The 15,065-nt window shown below is 47.5% G+C and overlaps 1 protein-coding gene across 1 annotated transcript in view; it reads left to right on the top strand.

Moving 5' to 3' along the window:
• Positions 1–15,065, top strand: part of PHF20 (PHD finger protein 20) — a 94,152-nt gene that overhangs the window by 57,917 nt on the left and 21,170 nt on the right. Inside the window, 5 exon segments of the mRNA XM_056547998.1 lie at positions 2,708–2,764; positions 3,977–4,090; positions 4,093–4,254; positions 11,036–11,221; positions 14,696–14,770. Coding sequence (XP_056403973.1) covers positions 2,708–2,764; positions 3,977–4,090; positions 4,093–4,254; positions 11,036–11,221; positions 14,696–14,770 — 594 coding nt within the window.

Here is a 15,065-nt window from a genome sequence, read left to right as displayed (position 1 = left end):
CGCTTAGGCTGCATTCACACCACGTTTTTGCTATACGCTTCCTGTATCAGGTTTTTGATGAAAAACAGATTCCTCAAAACCGGACTAAACTGTATCAAAACGTGTACAAATTTCAATCCATATATGGTTTGAAAAATTATGTCCGGTTGCATCCGTTTTTTAAGGAAAAAAAACATATGTTTTTAACTTTTCACTCAATTTTGAATAAAGTTTCACTTATTTGATTGAAATTCCAAGAAAAAAAAACTGTGCAAAGTCAAAAAGCGTATGGTGAAAACCGGATGGAACCGAATGCACATACAGTTCTGTACGGTTCCCATTGTTAAAAAAAACAAAAAACAAAACCTATACGGTTTAATACGGTTTTTCACCTGGACCAAAAAACGTGGTAGTCTACAGTTTTGGGTACGGGAAAAAAATCTGACAAAACCGTACAAGATGCAAAACGGACACAACCGGATGCATCTTTTGGCATATGGTTTTTAATGGAGAGTCAATGCATAAGGTTTTCAATACAGTTTCACACTGAAAATGTATACGTGAACTGTATTGCAAAAACGTGGTGTGAATGCACCCTTAGTGCGCCCTTCTCCCAGCTAGTTCTAATGATCAGGCGTGGTATACACTCAAAATAGACAAAAAAAATAATTCTGATGTTGTAGAGACATCCAAATTTTGGTTGATCAAGGTCTGAGGAAGAGGTGGGGTGAACTTTTGGTAAACTTATTAAAGGAAAGTTGTCCGCTTGCTTCCCCCTGCACTAACCAGCGGTACTGGCTGGTAGTACGGGGGACGCTGATCTTTTTTATGCTTACCGTGCCCAGATCCGCACTGCCGCTCGGCCATAATCTTCTATTTTCAGTATAGGCTAATTAGGTGCTAACTTGCACCAGCCGGCTAACTGGCACTCTGACGGCACTGCCGCCTGCCGCAGCGCCGCCCAGCTCATCAATATTCCTCCCCTCTCTCCATTACAGAGCGGGGAGAAAGGGGAGAGGCGGAGGGAGGGGAGGAATATTGATGAGCTGGGCGGCGCTGTGGCCAGAAATGCTGACGTCAGAGTGCCAGATAGCACCTAATTAACATATACCGAAAATAGAAGATTACGGCAGAATGGCAGGGCGAATCCGGGCACAGAAAGCATCAAACTGATCAGCGTCCCCCGCACTACCAGCCAGCTGGTTAGTGCGGGGGGGGGGGGGGGGGGGGGGGGGGGGGGAGCAAGCTGACGGTTTTCCTTTAAAACCTAAAGGTATTGGGTTGTAAGTTACATTTGTTAAATGTATAAGATAGTGAAACAGTATTGCCTTTACCCCCTTGCTATAGGGTTTTGGAGGTATCGAGAAATACAGGTGTCATTTAAAATTTAGTTCTCTCTGCCTAAAGTCAATGTTTGGATCATCTCCCATGGTCTCTGCTGTCTGAGCTTTCTATCATTTTCTATACTGTGCATTACTTGCCGAGCGGTAACAATCAGAAAGGAACAGGTTTTAGGAAACGGTGGGATCTTGGCTCTATGAACCCCACCAATAAAAACTTCTGACATGTGACTGTGACGGATCCTTTGTTAGTGCTTTATTTATTTTTTCTTTTTAATCTTGTATTGTATGAATCTCATTGCCATTATTTCTTGAGCCATGTTCACTCCAACAAGTGATTTACCTATGCCTCCCCTTTGTACTGTGTTGAAGTCAATGGTACAATGTTTGTTCACATGTAGTTACATTTTATGTCCATATTTATTGTAGTTAAGTATTTTATTTTTTTTTTGCCAAAAAATGCTTAAGTGTTCCAAAAGCTGGAAATGGTTTGAGACACCTTTTTTACCTTATCCCCAGGGGATAAGATGTCTGAGCGCAGGCGATCCAGCCACTGGGACCCCCAGTGATCCCCCCCGGCGTTGCGCCACCTCCATTCATGTCTATGGGAGGAGGCGTGACTGCCATCACGCCTCCTCCCATAGACATGAATGGAGGGGGCGTGACATCATGACCATGGCCGCCCGAAGCTGACGTTCTGAACATAAATGGTCGGACCCCCAGCAGTCGAATCAGTTGATCAGTTGTTGAGTACCCCTTTAAAGGAGTACTCCGGCGTGCACTTTTTTCCTTTTATCCCGTCCGGGCTGCAAAATAAAAGAAAACACACTTTCTCTTACCTGCCAACGAGCCCCCGGAGCTCCGGTACACTCCGCTACAGGTGTTCGGTCCCCGGGCTGTATTCTTCTTACTTCCTGTTAGCCCGGCACGTCACACGGAGGTTTAGCCTATCACCGGCCGCAGCGATGTCCCGCCTCTGCCAGTGATAGGCTGACGCTCCGTGTGACGTGCCGGGCTAACAGGAAGTAAGAAGAATACAGCCCGGGGACCGAACGCCTGTACCGGAGTGTACCGGAGCTCCGGGGGCTCGTTAGCAGGTAAGAGAAAGTGTGTTTTCTTTTATTTTGCAGCCCGGACGGGATAAAAGGAAAAAAGTGCGCGCCGGAGTACTCCTTTAATATTCCCTAGCAGCATATTGGAGCTCATTTAGATGGGTTGTAAATGTGTGTAGGGGTCCCAGTACTAGGCCACCCACTGATCCTAGGAACATTCTGGTTATTTTCCCTCTCCATTGCAGTGAATAGCAGACATGGATACAGCCACTGCAGGTGTTCTCAGGTTTCATGTGCACAGTTCTAATTCCTTTCTCTGGGTTTTTCCCCCCATAGCTCCTATGAAGCGGAATCCACGATCTGACATTTCTGCTAAATACAGCAGAGAACCTTGTAAGATTCTTTTCTTCACCGCTTAGCACATGCGCAGCCTCTGTGTAAAAGAATATGCCCAATAGTGATCTAGCTGCCCATAACCATAGTTGTGCACACCTCTCCTAGAAGCAACACTGCTTATTTGCATACTTTCTATGTTTGTTTGTTACTGGCTGCCACACTTACTAGAGCTTATTTCAGGAATTTAAACTGCTGCGCTCCTTGATATTGCTATTAAGCTTAGCACAAATGTTTCTACTGTTCCATATGGTTATAAATATATCTAATACAGCTATTTATGCCTTGCCCCTTCTTCTCCTCAGTATAAGATCAGTGGGGGTCTGACTCCCTGCATCCCCAGGTAAAGGAAATCTGTCAGCAGTATCACCCACTATCACCCACACTAAAGCTGTCACACAGGCTTGTAGCGCGGGTGATGGTCATCAAAACGATACTCACTGTGTCCAGATTCGCCCAGCCGTTCCGCTGCAATTCTCCTTTTTATTTTTATGCAAATGAGGGACTAGGGACATGGGCGGAGCTCCGAAACGAGCTATGGACACGCTGAAGTCCTCTTCGCCGGGCGGGCGCTCCGACCGGCTCATCAATATTCATAACCCCCCTCCCTGCTCTTGCGCCCTGTTTTGGTGTACGGCGCATGCGCCGCTTCCCATCCCTGCTCTTGCGCCCCGTGTTAGTGTACGGCACATGCGCCGCTTCCCTCCCAGCTCTTGCGCCCCGTGTTAGTGTACGGCACATGCGCTGTACACTAAAACTGGGCACAAAAGCAGGAAGGGGGGTTATGAATATTGATGAGCCGAAGGCTTTCTGGGCATGCTGGGAGTTGTAGTTTTGCAACAGCTGGTTGGGAAACGCGAAGCTAGTTTTATGGCTGATCGGTGTATATAAACATGTAGATTCCAGATACATGTGGATATTTATTTCCCATTTATATTGGAGCTGAAGGTGTGCCAACTGACATACCTAGAGGATTGAGGACTGTATGTCCTGACTGAGGAGGATTTAAATAACTGAATACCGCCATATAAACTCTGAAAAAACCCGAACCCTGTAGCCCCCCTCCCACACAATATATGGCTAATGAACAGAGCTTCTCTAGTCTTTTTTTTTTTTTTTTTAACTTTTTATTATTATTTTAAGTTCCTACATTTTAAGTTCCTTTTTTTTTCTTTACTTTTTTTTTTCCTGTTTTTATTATGTCCCTTACAGTAACAAATACTTTGAAGAAGCCAGATGATCCAGCTGCCAAAGCTGTGACCCACCCTGGAACTGGAAGCCACAGGTTTAAATGCAAAATTTCGGATTGCTCCAAATCCTTTCGCAAGCCAAATTGCTGCATTATCATATGAAGTATTTCCATGGCGTGGAAAAGGCAGAGCAGGATCAGATGCCTATGGCCAGACATATGCAGACAAGAGGCTCTTTAGCTCATGAAAAGAACAGCCAGCAAACCTCAAAAAGGAGACGCACCACCTCCGGTTCCCTGCGTAAGACATGTCCGCCTTTATTCCTGTGGCTCTGTTATAGCTGTAGACTGTAGTGTTCTTCTAGTCATGTCCTCTGGTTACCGGATCATGGTTGAGACACAGGTGAATCCCTGTCCTAGATGTCTTTCTGCTGTAGTGTTGTTTGCCTTTTACTTTTTCCTCTCGTCTTTTGTTTTTGGGTAGAAGTAGTGCTGGGCGGTAACCGGTTCACACCAAAATTTTTGTGCTGCACGATATGAATTTTTCCCATACCGCAATACCGGTTTGGCCCCTCCCCCTCGGGAATGAATGAATTATCAACCCAGCGCTGCGCTGTCCCCACATTGGGGAGCTAATAATGTGACCCGCAAGCGCTGTTCTGCTTCTCACCCCCCCCCCCCCCCCCCCCCCCCAAATTAATTATCAGCCCAGCGCTGCGCTGTCCCCATCGGGGTAAAACACTCACATATCACCCGCAAGCGCTGCCCTCCTGGTCCTCCTGTTTGTAGCGGGCCGCCGGCACTGACACTATACTGGCTGTATCACTATGCCCGAGCTGCAAAAGGTAAACAAAATAAACTTAAACGCACCTTCCCCCGTTGGTCCGGACCAGCTTCCTGGGGACATGGGCTGACTGCTCTGACGTTCCCATCCCCATGAAGAACGTGCGGCCGACGTAGGAAGGTGCGTTAAAGTTTTTGTTTCTTTTGCAGCCCGGGCATAGTGATACAGCGTACAGTATAGTGTCAGCGCCGGCGGCCCTCTACAAACAGGAGGACCAGGAGGGCAGCGCTTGCGGGTGACATATGTTTAGTACCCCGATGGGGACAGCGCAGCCCTGGGCTGATTAATTTGGGGGAGGGGGGGGTCAGAAGCAGAACAGTGCTCGTGGGTCACATGATTTGGGGGGGGGGGGAAGAGAAATAACTTTTTATACCGTGGAACTGCCGTAAGTTACAAAAACACAGTGATACACATATTTGGTCATACTGCCCAGCTCTAAATTATTTGCTGGAACGTGTATCCATTGTTTCAGACAACAAAGCAAACTAATGAAGAACAAAAAGTGTTTCCGGGTTTTCATTCCTCTCAAAGGGGTACTCCGGTGCTCCAGTTCTGGACATTTTGTTCAGAACGCTCTGAGCCGGAGGCCGTGATGTCACACCACGCCCCCTCCATTCTTGTCTATGGGAGGGGGCATGGCTGTGGCATCACAGAACCTGGTGCTGCGGGAGATCACAAGGGTCCCCAGCGGCAGGACCCCCGCCATCAGACATCTTAGAAAAAGATGTCTAGCAGTAGAGTACACATACAGTGCTCCCTCAAGTTACAATTTTAAGGGTAAAATCACCCTTCCTTCCATAAATAATCCTTGAATCTACAATCTGTTTCCTCCAGCAGAAATCTTCCGGATTCAGCGCTTCTGTCCGCAGTAATTTTCTGTGGACGTAAGCGCCATCTCGCTGGCAAATGGGGCAAATAAACATTTTCAATCTAGTATAAAGAACCTGACGAAGAGGGGTCCCGCCCCTCGAAACGCATTGTTCATTTGCATGCATCTAGAAAATCTGTTAATAAATAAAAAATTATTTACCAAATAGCCCCTGAGCATCAAGAGGAGAGCGCCGCTTACAGCGCTCCATTTCTGGGGGGATTTATTCCTTCCTCTTTCCCTATCAAGTATAAAAGGACCTAAATTGGTAGCCTACACTGAATACGGAACCCGAAGCCGGTGACTTTATTTAGGAGCTTCGGATCCAGTGTTCAGCAGTGAGTGCAGGCTACCGATTTATGTCCTTTTATACTAGTTTAGTGAACCTCGTTCTTGGTTGTTCCTTGCACATCCGGACCCTGTAAAAGGACTTGTCCCACTTGATTGCTTATCCTGGTAGTGTCGCCTACTCCAATTGGTATTATTGCAGTGGTGCCACCCTTTCTTCTTCAGGGACACAAACCTGTTCGATTTGCCAATGCAATCCAGCGCTGAGGAATACCCATTGTAGTCAACGGGAAAGGCAGATTCCACTTCTTGCAGTTATGTAGGTTAAACGAACCCTTTATTGGTCGCAGGATGACTGTTTTAAGTTAGAGGGGTACTTGAGTGCTGTCTCCGGCTCTCCCATAGAGCTGCATGGAGGGGGGGCATAGCAGCCACCGCTCAGTGCATGGGCAGAGTGCTGGGCAGGAGATTACAAAGGAGTCCCAGTGGTCGGAACCCCCGCGATTAGATACTTATCCCCCATTCTGTGGATAGGGTATAAGTTTAAATGCCGGAGTACCCCTTTAAAGCTATTGTATCTTAAGACAAAAACTATATGGAAAGCCAGTAAGGGTACCGAGGACTATCTGTCAGGATTTATTCCTAGTTGACACTTGCAGCAGATTACCATTGTTTTGGTGGGATTCTACTGCACTATGCGCACTGTGGAATTTCTTCAGCGGTTTCCGGGACTGGGTACGTGACTTTACGTCACGCCCCCTCCATTAATTTCTATGGGAGGGGGCGTGACAGCCGTCATGCCCCCTCCCTTAATAATAATAATAATAATAATAATAATAATAATAATAATAATAATAATAATAATAATAATTATAATAATTATTATTATTAATAATTTTATTTATATAGCGCCTACAGATTCCCTTAGACAGACATGAATGGAGGGGGCGTGGCGATACGTCACGTCCCCTGTCCCGGAAACCCGGAGGTTTCCGAAACTGGAGACGAAGCTCCCGCATATAATTAGTGTGCTGCAGGGAGATTATGGGGGGGGCCCCAGCGGCGGGCCCCCGCAGTCAGACATCTTATCCCCTATCCTTTTGGATACGGGATAACATTTTTTTTTGCCTGGAATACCCCTTTAAAAAATTAACCAAATACTATGGGCTGCTATATGGGCAATGCACTTTGCTGGCTAATAGCTGCTGTGCCATGAGAGCGGGCAGCCTTATTTGGCACTTGGCAGGTGTTTTGTTGGCATGGTCACAGTTGAAAACAAAAAGAAAACCCATTTCGTCCAAAACCTGCAGAGTTCTAGGCCACTGCTTAGTCCAATGGACAAAGAAAAAAAGAGAAGGCCCAAGGAGGCGCCTAGTGCATTACCCTAGGTAGCGAATAATACCCCACATGAAGTGGGGACAAGTGGGGGGGTCTAATAGGTGGCCGCTCACCTGGAGCGTATACTATATACCCATGTAACCTCAATCTGAGGTAATGATGAAGGAATCCGTGCAGGCCCGCAGGTCTCAGGATGGGTCCAGAGGGAGATCCTGTAGGTGAACTTGGTAGTAAGAAAAAAATGACCTTTTACCAGGTGCTCGGGGATCCAAAGAGATCTCACAACCAAGTCATGGAAGTGAATATGAGTTCAAGCTTTGATACACAACAACGCGTTTTGGGGTTAGCATACCCCTTCTTCAGATTGACAGATTTCTGTCAATCTGAAGAAGGTGTATGCTAACCCTGAAACGCGTTGTTGTGTATCAATAAAGCTTGAACTCATATTCACTTCCATGACTTGGTTGTGAGATCTCTGGATCCCCGAGCGCCTGGTAAAAGGTCACTTTTTTTCTTACTACCAAGCTGCTTAGTCCAGGGCATTGCAAAATGGGCTTTTTATTTTTCAGGTAACACTGAAAGCTACAGAGTTTTTTTGTTACCTTTTTTTAAAATCTGTACTTGTAAATCAAAATCAGGAGTGGGTGCGAGACACACAAATAAAAAAAAACTTATAAATCTTCCCATAGTGGCTTCTTTGTGAAGCTTCCGCATCTGGTGGTAGTAAAGGAGAACGGATCTGAACATATGTATTTTTTTTTTTTTAGCAGTAAAAATCTTTGTTGTATCATTTTTCTTAAAGGGGTACTCTACTGCCCCAGCATCTAGAACGTTTGGTGCGGGGGGTCGTGATGTCACGGCCACGCCCCACATGACGTCACCCCCCTCAATGCAAGTCTATGGGAGGGGGCGTGACTGACGTCACGCCCCCTCCCATAGACTTGCATTGAGGGGGCATGGTTTGATGTCACGACACCCGCAGCTCGTACCCAGAATTTGGAACTAAATTTTCCAGATACTGGGGCAGTGGACTACTCCTTTTAAAAGAATAATTAAAAAAAAATTCTGGTCATGTTGCATATTGAGGATGGGGGCGTTCCCAGCCCCTTGGGGCACCGTTCTGCCCATCCAGTTGGTCCCTGTAATCCAATCGTCCAGTCTCTAGCATAAGGGGTAAAGACTAATGGGCTTTTCTGGTCCGGGGCCATACACTTGTGCACCCAGTAAGGCTTCGTTCACATGGTAGAAATTCTGTTATTCTGTGCAAATTCTGTTTTTTTTCCTTTTTTTGTGTGAATTTCTAATTGTTTTCCGCTTCCTTTTTGCGGAATTTCCCCCAAATTTCTGTAGACTCAACACACTGGGGGAGATCTATCAAAACCTGTCCAGAGGAAAAGTTGTCCATAGCAACCAATCAGATCACTTCTTTTATTTTTCACAGGCCTTTTCAAAAATGAAAGAAGCGATCTGATTGGTTGCTATGGGCAACTTTTCCTTCGCACAGGTTTTGATAAATCTCCCCCACTGGACAGAATTCAGAGTCCCACTGACTTTTTAAAGAAATTCTGCCATGTAAATGGGACAGCAGAATCTCCAGTCTCAACACTTATTTTTTTATTTTTTTGCAATACGTATTGCGGAATTTTTCAGCAGAATTCCAATTGGAAATTCCGCCGTGTAAACTTAGCCCAACAGCACTGTGTTGGAGAGCAGGAGATGAATGTTTATTAAAGGACAACTGCAGCCATAGACACACTTCCCCCTAGGGGACTAGTGTCTGATCACAGGGGGGGTCCGATCACAGGGGGGTCTGACCACTGGTACCCCCGCGATCTCCCGTACAGGGAACCAGCAGTACCGTAGCTAATGTGCATATTGTTGACCTCACTGAGACAGACACGCCCCCTCCATACAGCTCTATGGGAGAGGTCAGGATGCAGAAACGCTGAATCTCCGCCTCTCTCATAGAGATACATAGAGGGGGCGTGTTGGCCACGGCGTCATGCTGCGGCCGACATTCCTCCTGTACAGGAGGTCGGGGGGGGGGGGGGGGGGGGGGGGGGGGGTCCTATTCTGCGGATAGGGGATAAGTGTCTATTGCGGCAGATTTCCTTAAAGGGGCCGGATTACAGACTCAGCTTGGCAGGCAGAATGGTGCCCCAAGACCCGCATTTACATACTTACCCACACATACCTTGTATAAACAGGTTAGTGCGGGGGATTCTCCTGGCAGATCCCCTGTAATAACATTGAGGGGGGTTTTCTTAAAGGGGTATTCCAGGAAAAAACTATATTATAAATAATCTCAACTGGCTCCAGAAAGTTAAACAGAGAACAGATTTGTAAATTACTTCTATTAAAAAATGTTCTTTTCTGTCTGGCAACAGTGCTCTCTGCTGACATCTCTGCTTGTCTCGGGAACTGCACAGAGTAGAAGAGGTTTGCTATGGGGCCTGCTGCTTTCCTGGAGAACAGTCTTGAGGAGGAATACTAATCTAGTGAATTTTTACAGATTTGGAGAAGGAATTAAATGGACCCTCAGTTTTACATTGAGGGGCCATCAATATAAAAGCCTCAAAAGCTCCTTTTAAATAGAATGGGTCATTTAAAACTTAATTTAAACAATAGGTCATTTTTTAAGTTGAAACTACTGTTTCTCGGTCGCTTCATTGGGGGGGGGGGGGGGACACAGGAGACCATGGGTATTATGCTGCTGACACAAGGCGAAGAAGAAGCCGTTGTTTTTGTTTAATCTCTGATGGCCGCCCCCTATATAAATGTACTAAATTTAAAATTATTTGGATTATATACAAACAAACCTGTGTTAGTATCTGGCTTCAATCAAAAAACGTGAGACATTCCCTTTAGAAGTATTCCGGCCATAGATATCTTATCCCCTATCCAAAGGACACATAACGTGACGCCATGCCACCTCGTGACTTCACACCACACCCTCTCCATTCATGTCTATGGGAGGGGGTGTAGCGTAGCGTCATGTCTCCAGTCCCGTAAACACTGACTTTTCCGAGACTGGAGCAGCAGCCCGGCAGAGATTGCCGGGCGCTGCACGGAGATCGTGAGGGTCCCATCAGCGGGCCCCCTGCCATCAGACATCTTATCCCGTATCCTTTGGATAGGGGATAAGATGTCTATGCCTGGAATACCCCTTTAGGTAGTTGTTTGTAGCCCTGTGCGCTGCAGCTGCGGACAATAAAGTTGTGTTGGATGGCTGCATCACTTTTCACTCCTTTACGGTTTTATGCTTTCCATTCTAATTCTAGAACCCAATCATTGTGTGTTGACTGTTCTTCGTTTTACCTGTCAAAGCATAAATTCTAGTGAGTGCATGCATATGTGATGGAGTATGAAAATATATTTAACCCATGCATTACAATAATGTTATTTGCATGGGTTGTGGTTTTTTCCCCCCTCTGGCATCCATGCTATGTGACTAGGAGCTGACCAGTTACATAGGTCTTGTCAGTCATGTTCAGCAGTACGTTCTGCCATTACATCATATAGGGTCATGGTCGCTGACACTCGTTTCCAGTTTGCTCAGTAATTATATAATCTGATTTCCAGCTGTCTACCTGATGGTCTCAACCCTGGTTTGAGTACATTGAAGCATGATAAACGTGTGTGTCCCCTGTGTGTTTTATTCCTTAGTCCTGTCAATGAATGTGTGTCACTTCCTATAGGTGGTTAACGTCTAAATCTTCTTTGACACGTCTATGCTTTCTCCAGACACCCCTTTTCAGATTTCTCTACGGAGTTCACCCCACAACGGTAAAGACTTACTTGGTGAGAAGAGACGGCATTCAAGCCCAGCAACAAACAGCTCGAATGCCCAAAGACCTACACTAAAGGAGAAGAGCAAAGAGAATCAAATTCAGAAGTCTTGTCGCAAGCCAGTAAAGAGTTCAGATAGTGGTAAGGAGCTTTCTGAATACTTATACAGTGACCCCCCCCCCCCCCCCCGACCTACGATGGCCCGACATATGATCAAATCACCATAACGATGGCCTCTCAGAGGCAGCATCAACATACGATGCTTTTTTATGTCGTGGCCAACGCATTAAGTGCTAACCGGCAGCGCAAAATGCTTAAGCTGCTGCCGGATAGCAGCTTAATGTTCCCCGTGTGGTGCGTTGAGTATTACTTACCCCTCCACGATGCTCCGGGGTGCCCTCCGGGTCCAGTGCTGGTCTTCCGGTGTCTTCTCGGCCCTCTCCGATGACGTCAATACGCTGCTGCGCACGTCATCCAATAGGAATGGCGTACGCAGCGGCGTAATGACGTCGCTACGCAGGCCCAGTAAGGCCTTGCGGAAGACGGCGGAGGACCGGAGAAGACGGCGGAGGACCGGAGAAGACGGCGGAGGACCGGAGAAGACGGCGGAGAGCCCAGCGGAGGGCCCAGCGGAGGACCATCGCGAGCGGCGGGGACAGGTGAGTACAGCTTCCTATACTTTACATTGCACGAATCCCTCAACATACGATGGATTCGACAAACGATGGCTCGTTTGGAACGAATTACCATCGTATGTTGAGGGACCACTGTAATGGGATATTCCAGTATCAGAAAATGTTATTGAAGTAAATCTATCATCCCAGGGGACACAACTTACTAATAGTGTTATCACAAATTGTACTTGTTTTGGCATATACAGTGGTCCCTCAACATACGATGGTAATCCGTTCCAAATGAACCATCGTTTGTTGAAACCATCGTATGTTGAGGAATCCGTGCAATGTAAAGTATAGGACAGTGGTCTACAACCTGCGGACCTGCAGATGTTGCAAAACTACAACACCCAGCATGCCCGGACAGCAATCGGCTGTCCGGGCATGCTGGGAGTTGTAGTTTTGCAACATCTGAAGGTCCGCAGGCTGAAGACCACTGGTACTGGAGGTTGTACTCGCGTGTCCCCGCCGCTCCGGACCATCACCGCTGCCCTGGATCCTGGATGTCGCCCTCCATCGCTGTCGCCGCGTCCCCGGGGTGTCCCCGAAGCTTCGGCAAGGCCTCTGCTTCCCCGGCATCCTCGCTCTCAGTCGCCGCTATGCACGCGGCTCCTATTGGATGACTGGACGGCGTGCGCAGCGACGTGATGACAACGATGGAGAGCGCAGACGGTGCAGGGGATCCCGAAGAGGACGCGCCAGAGCCCCGAGGACAGGTAAGTGATAGTCAGCGGACCACACGGGGCACATTAAATGGCTATCCGGTGGCAGCTGAAGCAGTCTGCGCTGCCGGATAGCCGTTTATGTGATGGCCCTGACATACAAAAGCATCGTAAGTTGATGCTGCCTTCAACCTGCGATGGCCTCTAAGAGTGATCATATGCTGAAATTATCGTATGTCGGGGGTCATCGTAGGTCGAGGGGTCACTATAGTGTTGTACTGGTTTTGGCATGTTTTTGCATGATTCACCCCTGACAGGAAGTTGTGTAGTTCTCTCATTATCAGGTTGGTGTTGTCTCAGCAGCACCCCTGCTCCTCCCTTTTTTCCTCAGATGACTCTCATCCTTTGCTCTCTCAGGAGGCATGGCTGAATATTGTCTCTAAACTCTAACCTTCCCGAGTGATGTCACCACATCTGACCGGACTTCTATAGCCTATATCTCCGATTCCCTGCCTATACACTATTGGGACATTTAAAGAAAATGTCATCAGTGTTACCCTCACTAATCTGTCAGTCATCAGTATCGCCTGCAATACCTATTTGTACCACCATACTTACCTTGTCCCTTTCCGTGCTCCCATTCTTCTGCAATCTTCCACTGACCGACTTTTGACATGGGCGGAGCTTAGTGACGTCACTGCTGTTCTCTGCTGAGTCCCACTGCTAGCAAACAGCAGCAATGACGTCACTAAGCTCCGCCCATTCTCCAAGTCTGCCCCAAACAGAAGATACTGGGGCAATAGAAACACTTCTGAGAGCCACTGCCGTGACTGTCTTGATTTGCCTGGAAAATCCACAGCCAGTCACTCATGTATGGCCCATCCATCTCATACCTAGATGACCAGGGGTATTGTTTTAGCTTTTGTGAAAAAGGCATAAAATGGGAGAAACCTGTCCAAGTGGGTTGATCATTTTTAAAGAGTAGTTCCCACCATTCCCCCTCCCCCCCCCCCCCCCCCCCCTGTCCCTGCCTATTGTACATCTATCCCTAACCCCCTTCCTGCCTTTCATTTTCTTTTAAACATATTATAAATGCCTTTTTGTCTGTCTGGTAGTGTGCTCACTACCAGGCAGACTTCCCCAGCAGGCACGACGTCACTGATGCCTGCTGGGGGGCACACTTCCGCCCTTAGCTGGAGGCACCCTGTATCGGTGAACTGTTTCACCACTACAACTCCCAGCCTGCCCTGACTCATGCTGGGAGTTGTAGTGGTGAAACAACTGGAAGCACCCTGTGGTGAAAACAATAACTTTATTATGGCCGCGGCGCTACCCCCACAACGCGTGTGAGGCCAGGGAGTGTGAGGTCGGCGTGCAGGGGCAGCAGCGACATGGTGCGGGAGGAGTGGCCGGCGTCTGAGGCCAAGGAGTCAATGCGCTCGCTCCCGCCTGTCTGATTGACAGGCAGGGAGCGAGCGCAGGCTGAATGAATTTGGAACGATTGCCAGGCCTGCATCAGTCCGAATTCAGGTGTGACGTCACGCCAGGCTGCAGCTGGCCACTAGGAGGGAGACTCCTAGTGGCCGGCTTTCAAAATAAAGGTTTTTTATGAAAATAAAAAAAAATAAAGTATATTAGAAATATGTTGTAGTACATTAGTACTACAACATATAAAAAAAAAAAAGTTCATGACAGTGCCTATTTAAAGGGGTACTCCGCCCCTAGACATCTTATCCCCTATCCAGGGGATAAGATGTCAGATCACCACGGTCCCGCTGCTGAGGACCCCCCGGGATTGCCGCTGCGGCACTGTGCTATTACCGCACAGAGAGAGTTCGCTCTGTGCGTAATGAAGGGCGATACAAGGGACGGAGCAGCGTGACATCATGGCTCCGCCCCTCATGACATCACGGCCCGTCCCCTTAATGCAAGTCTATGGCAGGGGTGTGACGATGCCACGCACCCCTCCCATAGACTCGTATTGAGGGGGGCGGGCCGTGATGTCATGAGGGGCGGACCCATGGCGTAACTATGCTCTGGCCCCTGTATTGCCAGTCATTACGTGCAGAGCGAACTCGCTCTGTGCAGTAATTACAGCGGGGTCCACAGCAGCGGGACTGCGGCAATCTGACATCTTATCCTTTGGATGGTGGATAAGATGTCTAGAGGCGGAGTACCCCTTTAAGTAGATGAAAGTCCATATGTGTCAATTCTGCCTTAGCACGCCTCAGATTTTGTATTTAATTTCCTGAAATAATGTGTTCAATCTTTATTTACAGTGAAGGATAAAGTAAAGGAGAAGTTCAAAGACCTTTTAAGCCTTAAATCAAAAAAGAAAACGAAGACAAAGTCAGGTAGGTAAAAATGGGCACAATCTTTAGGGCCAATGCACACTAAGAAATTTTAGGGAGTATGCAGCAGATGCCATTTACTGCAAAGCATTCTGAACGTGTTCATTTTTCCGGAGGCATCTGGAATTTCTGGAGTTTGCTTCGCAGGCCTGGTGCAAGGATATTTGCCCCCCTAGGCAAACGCTCATTTTGCAGCCCCATGACCTCGCCCTTTGGCTCCGCCCTTTAACGCGCCTCACCTTACTACTGGGGTTACACACTGTAACAAACCTCCCCGTCATGGAATTACAAAACTACT

Source organism: Hyla sarda, chromosome 12 (genome assembly GCF_029499605.1).
Source record: "Hyla sarda isolate aHylSar1 chromosome 12, aHylSar1.hap1, whole genome shotgun sequence".
Taxonomy (NCBI): domain Eukaryota; kingdom Metazoa; phylum Chordata; class Amphibia; order Anura; family Hylidae; genus Hyla; species Hyla sarda.
Note: the sequence above shows the minus strand (reverse complement) of the source record. Positions and strands in the feature narration are given on the sequence as shown.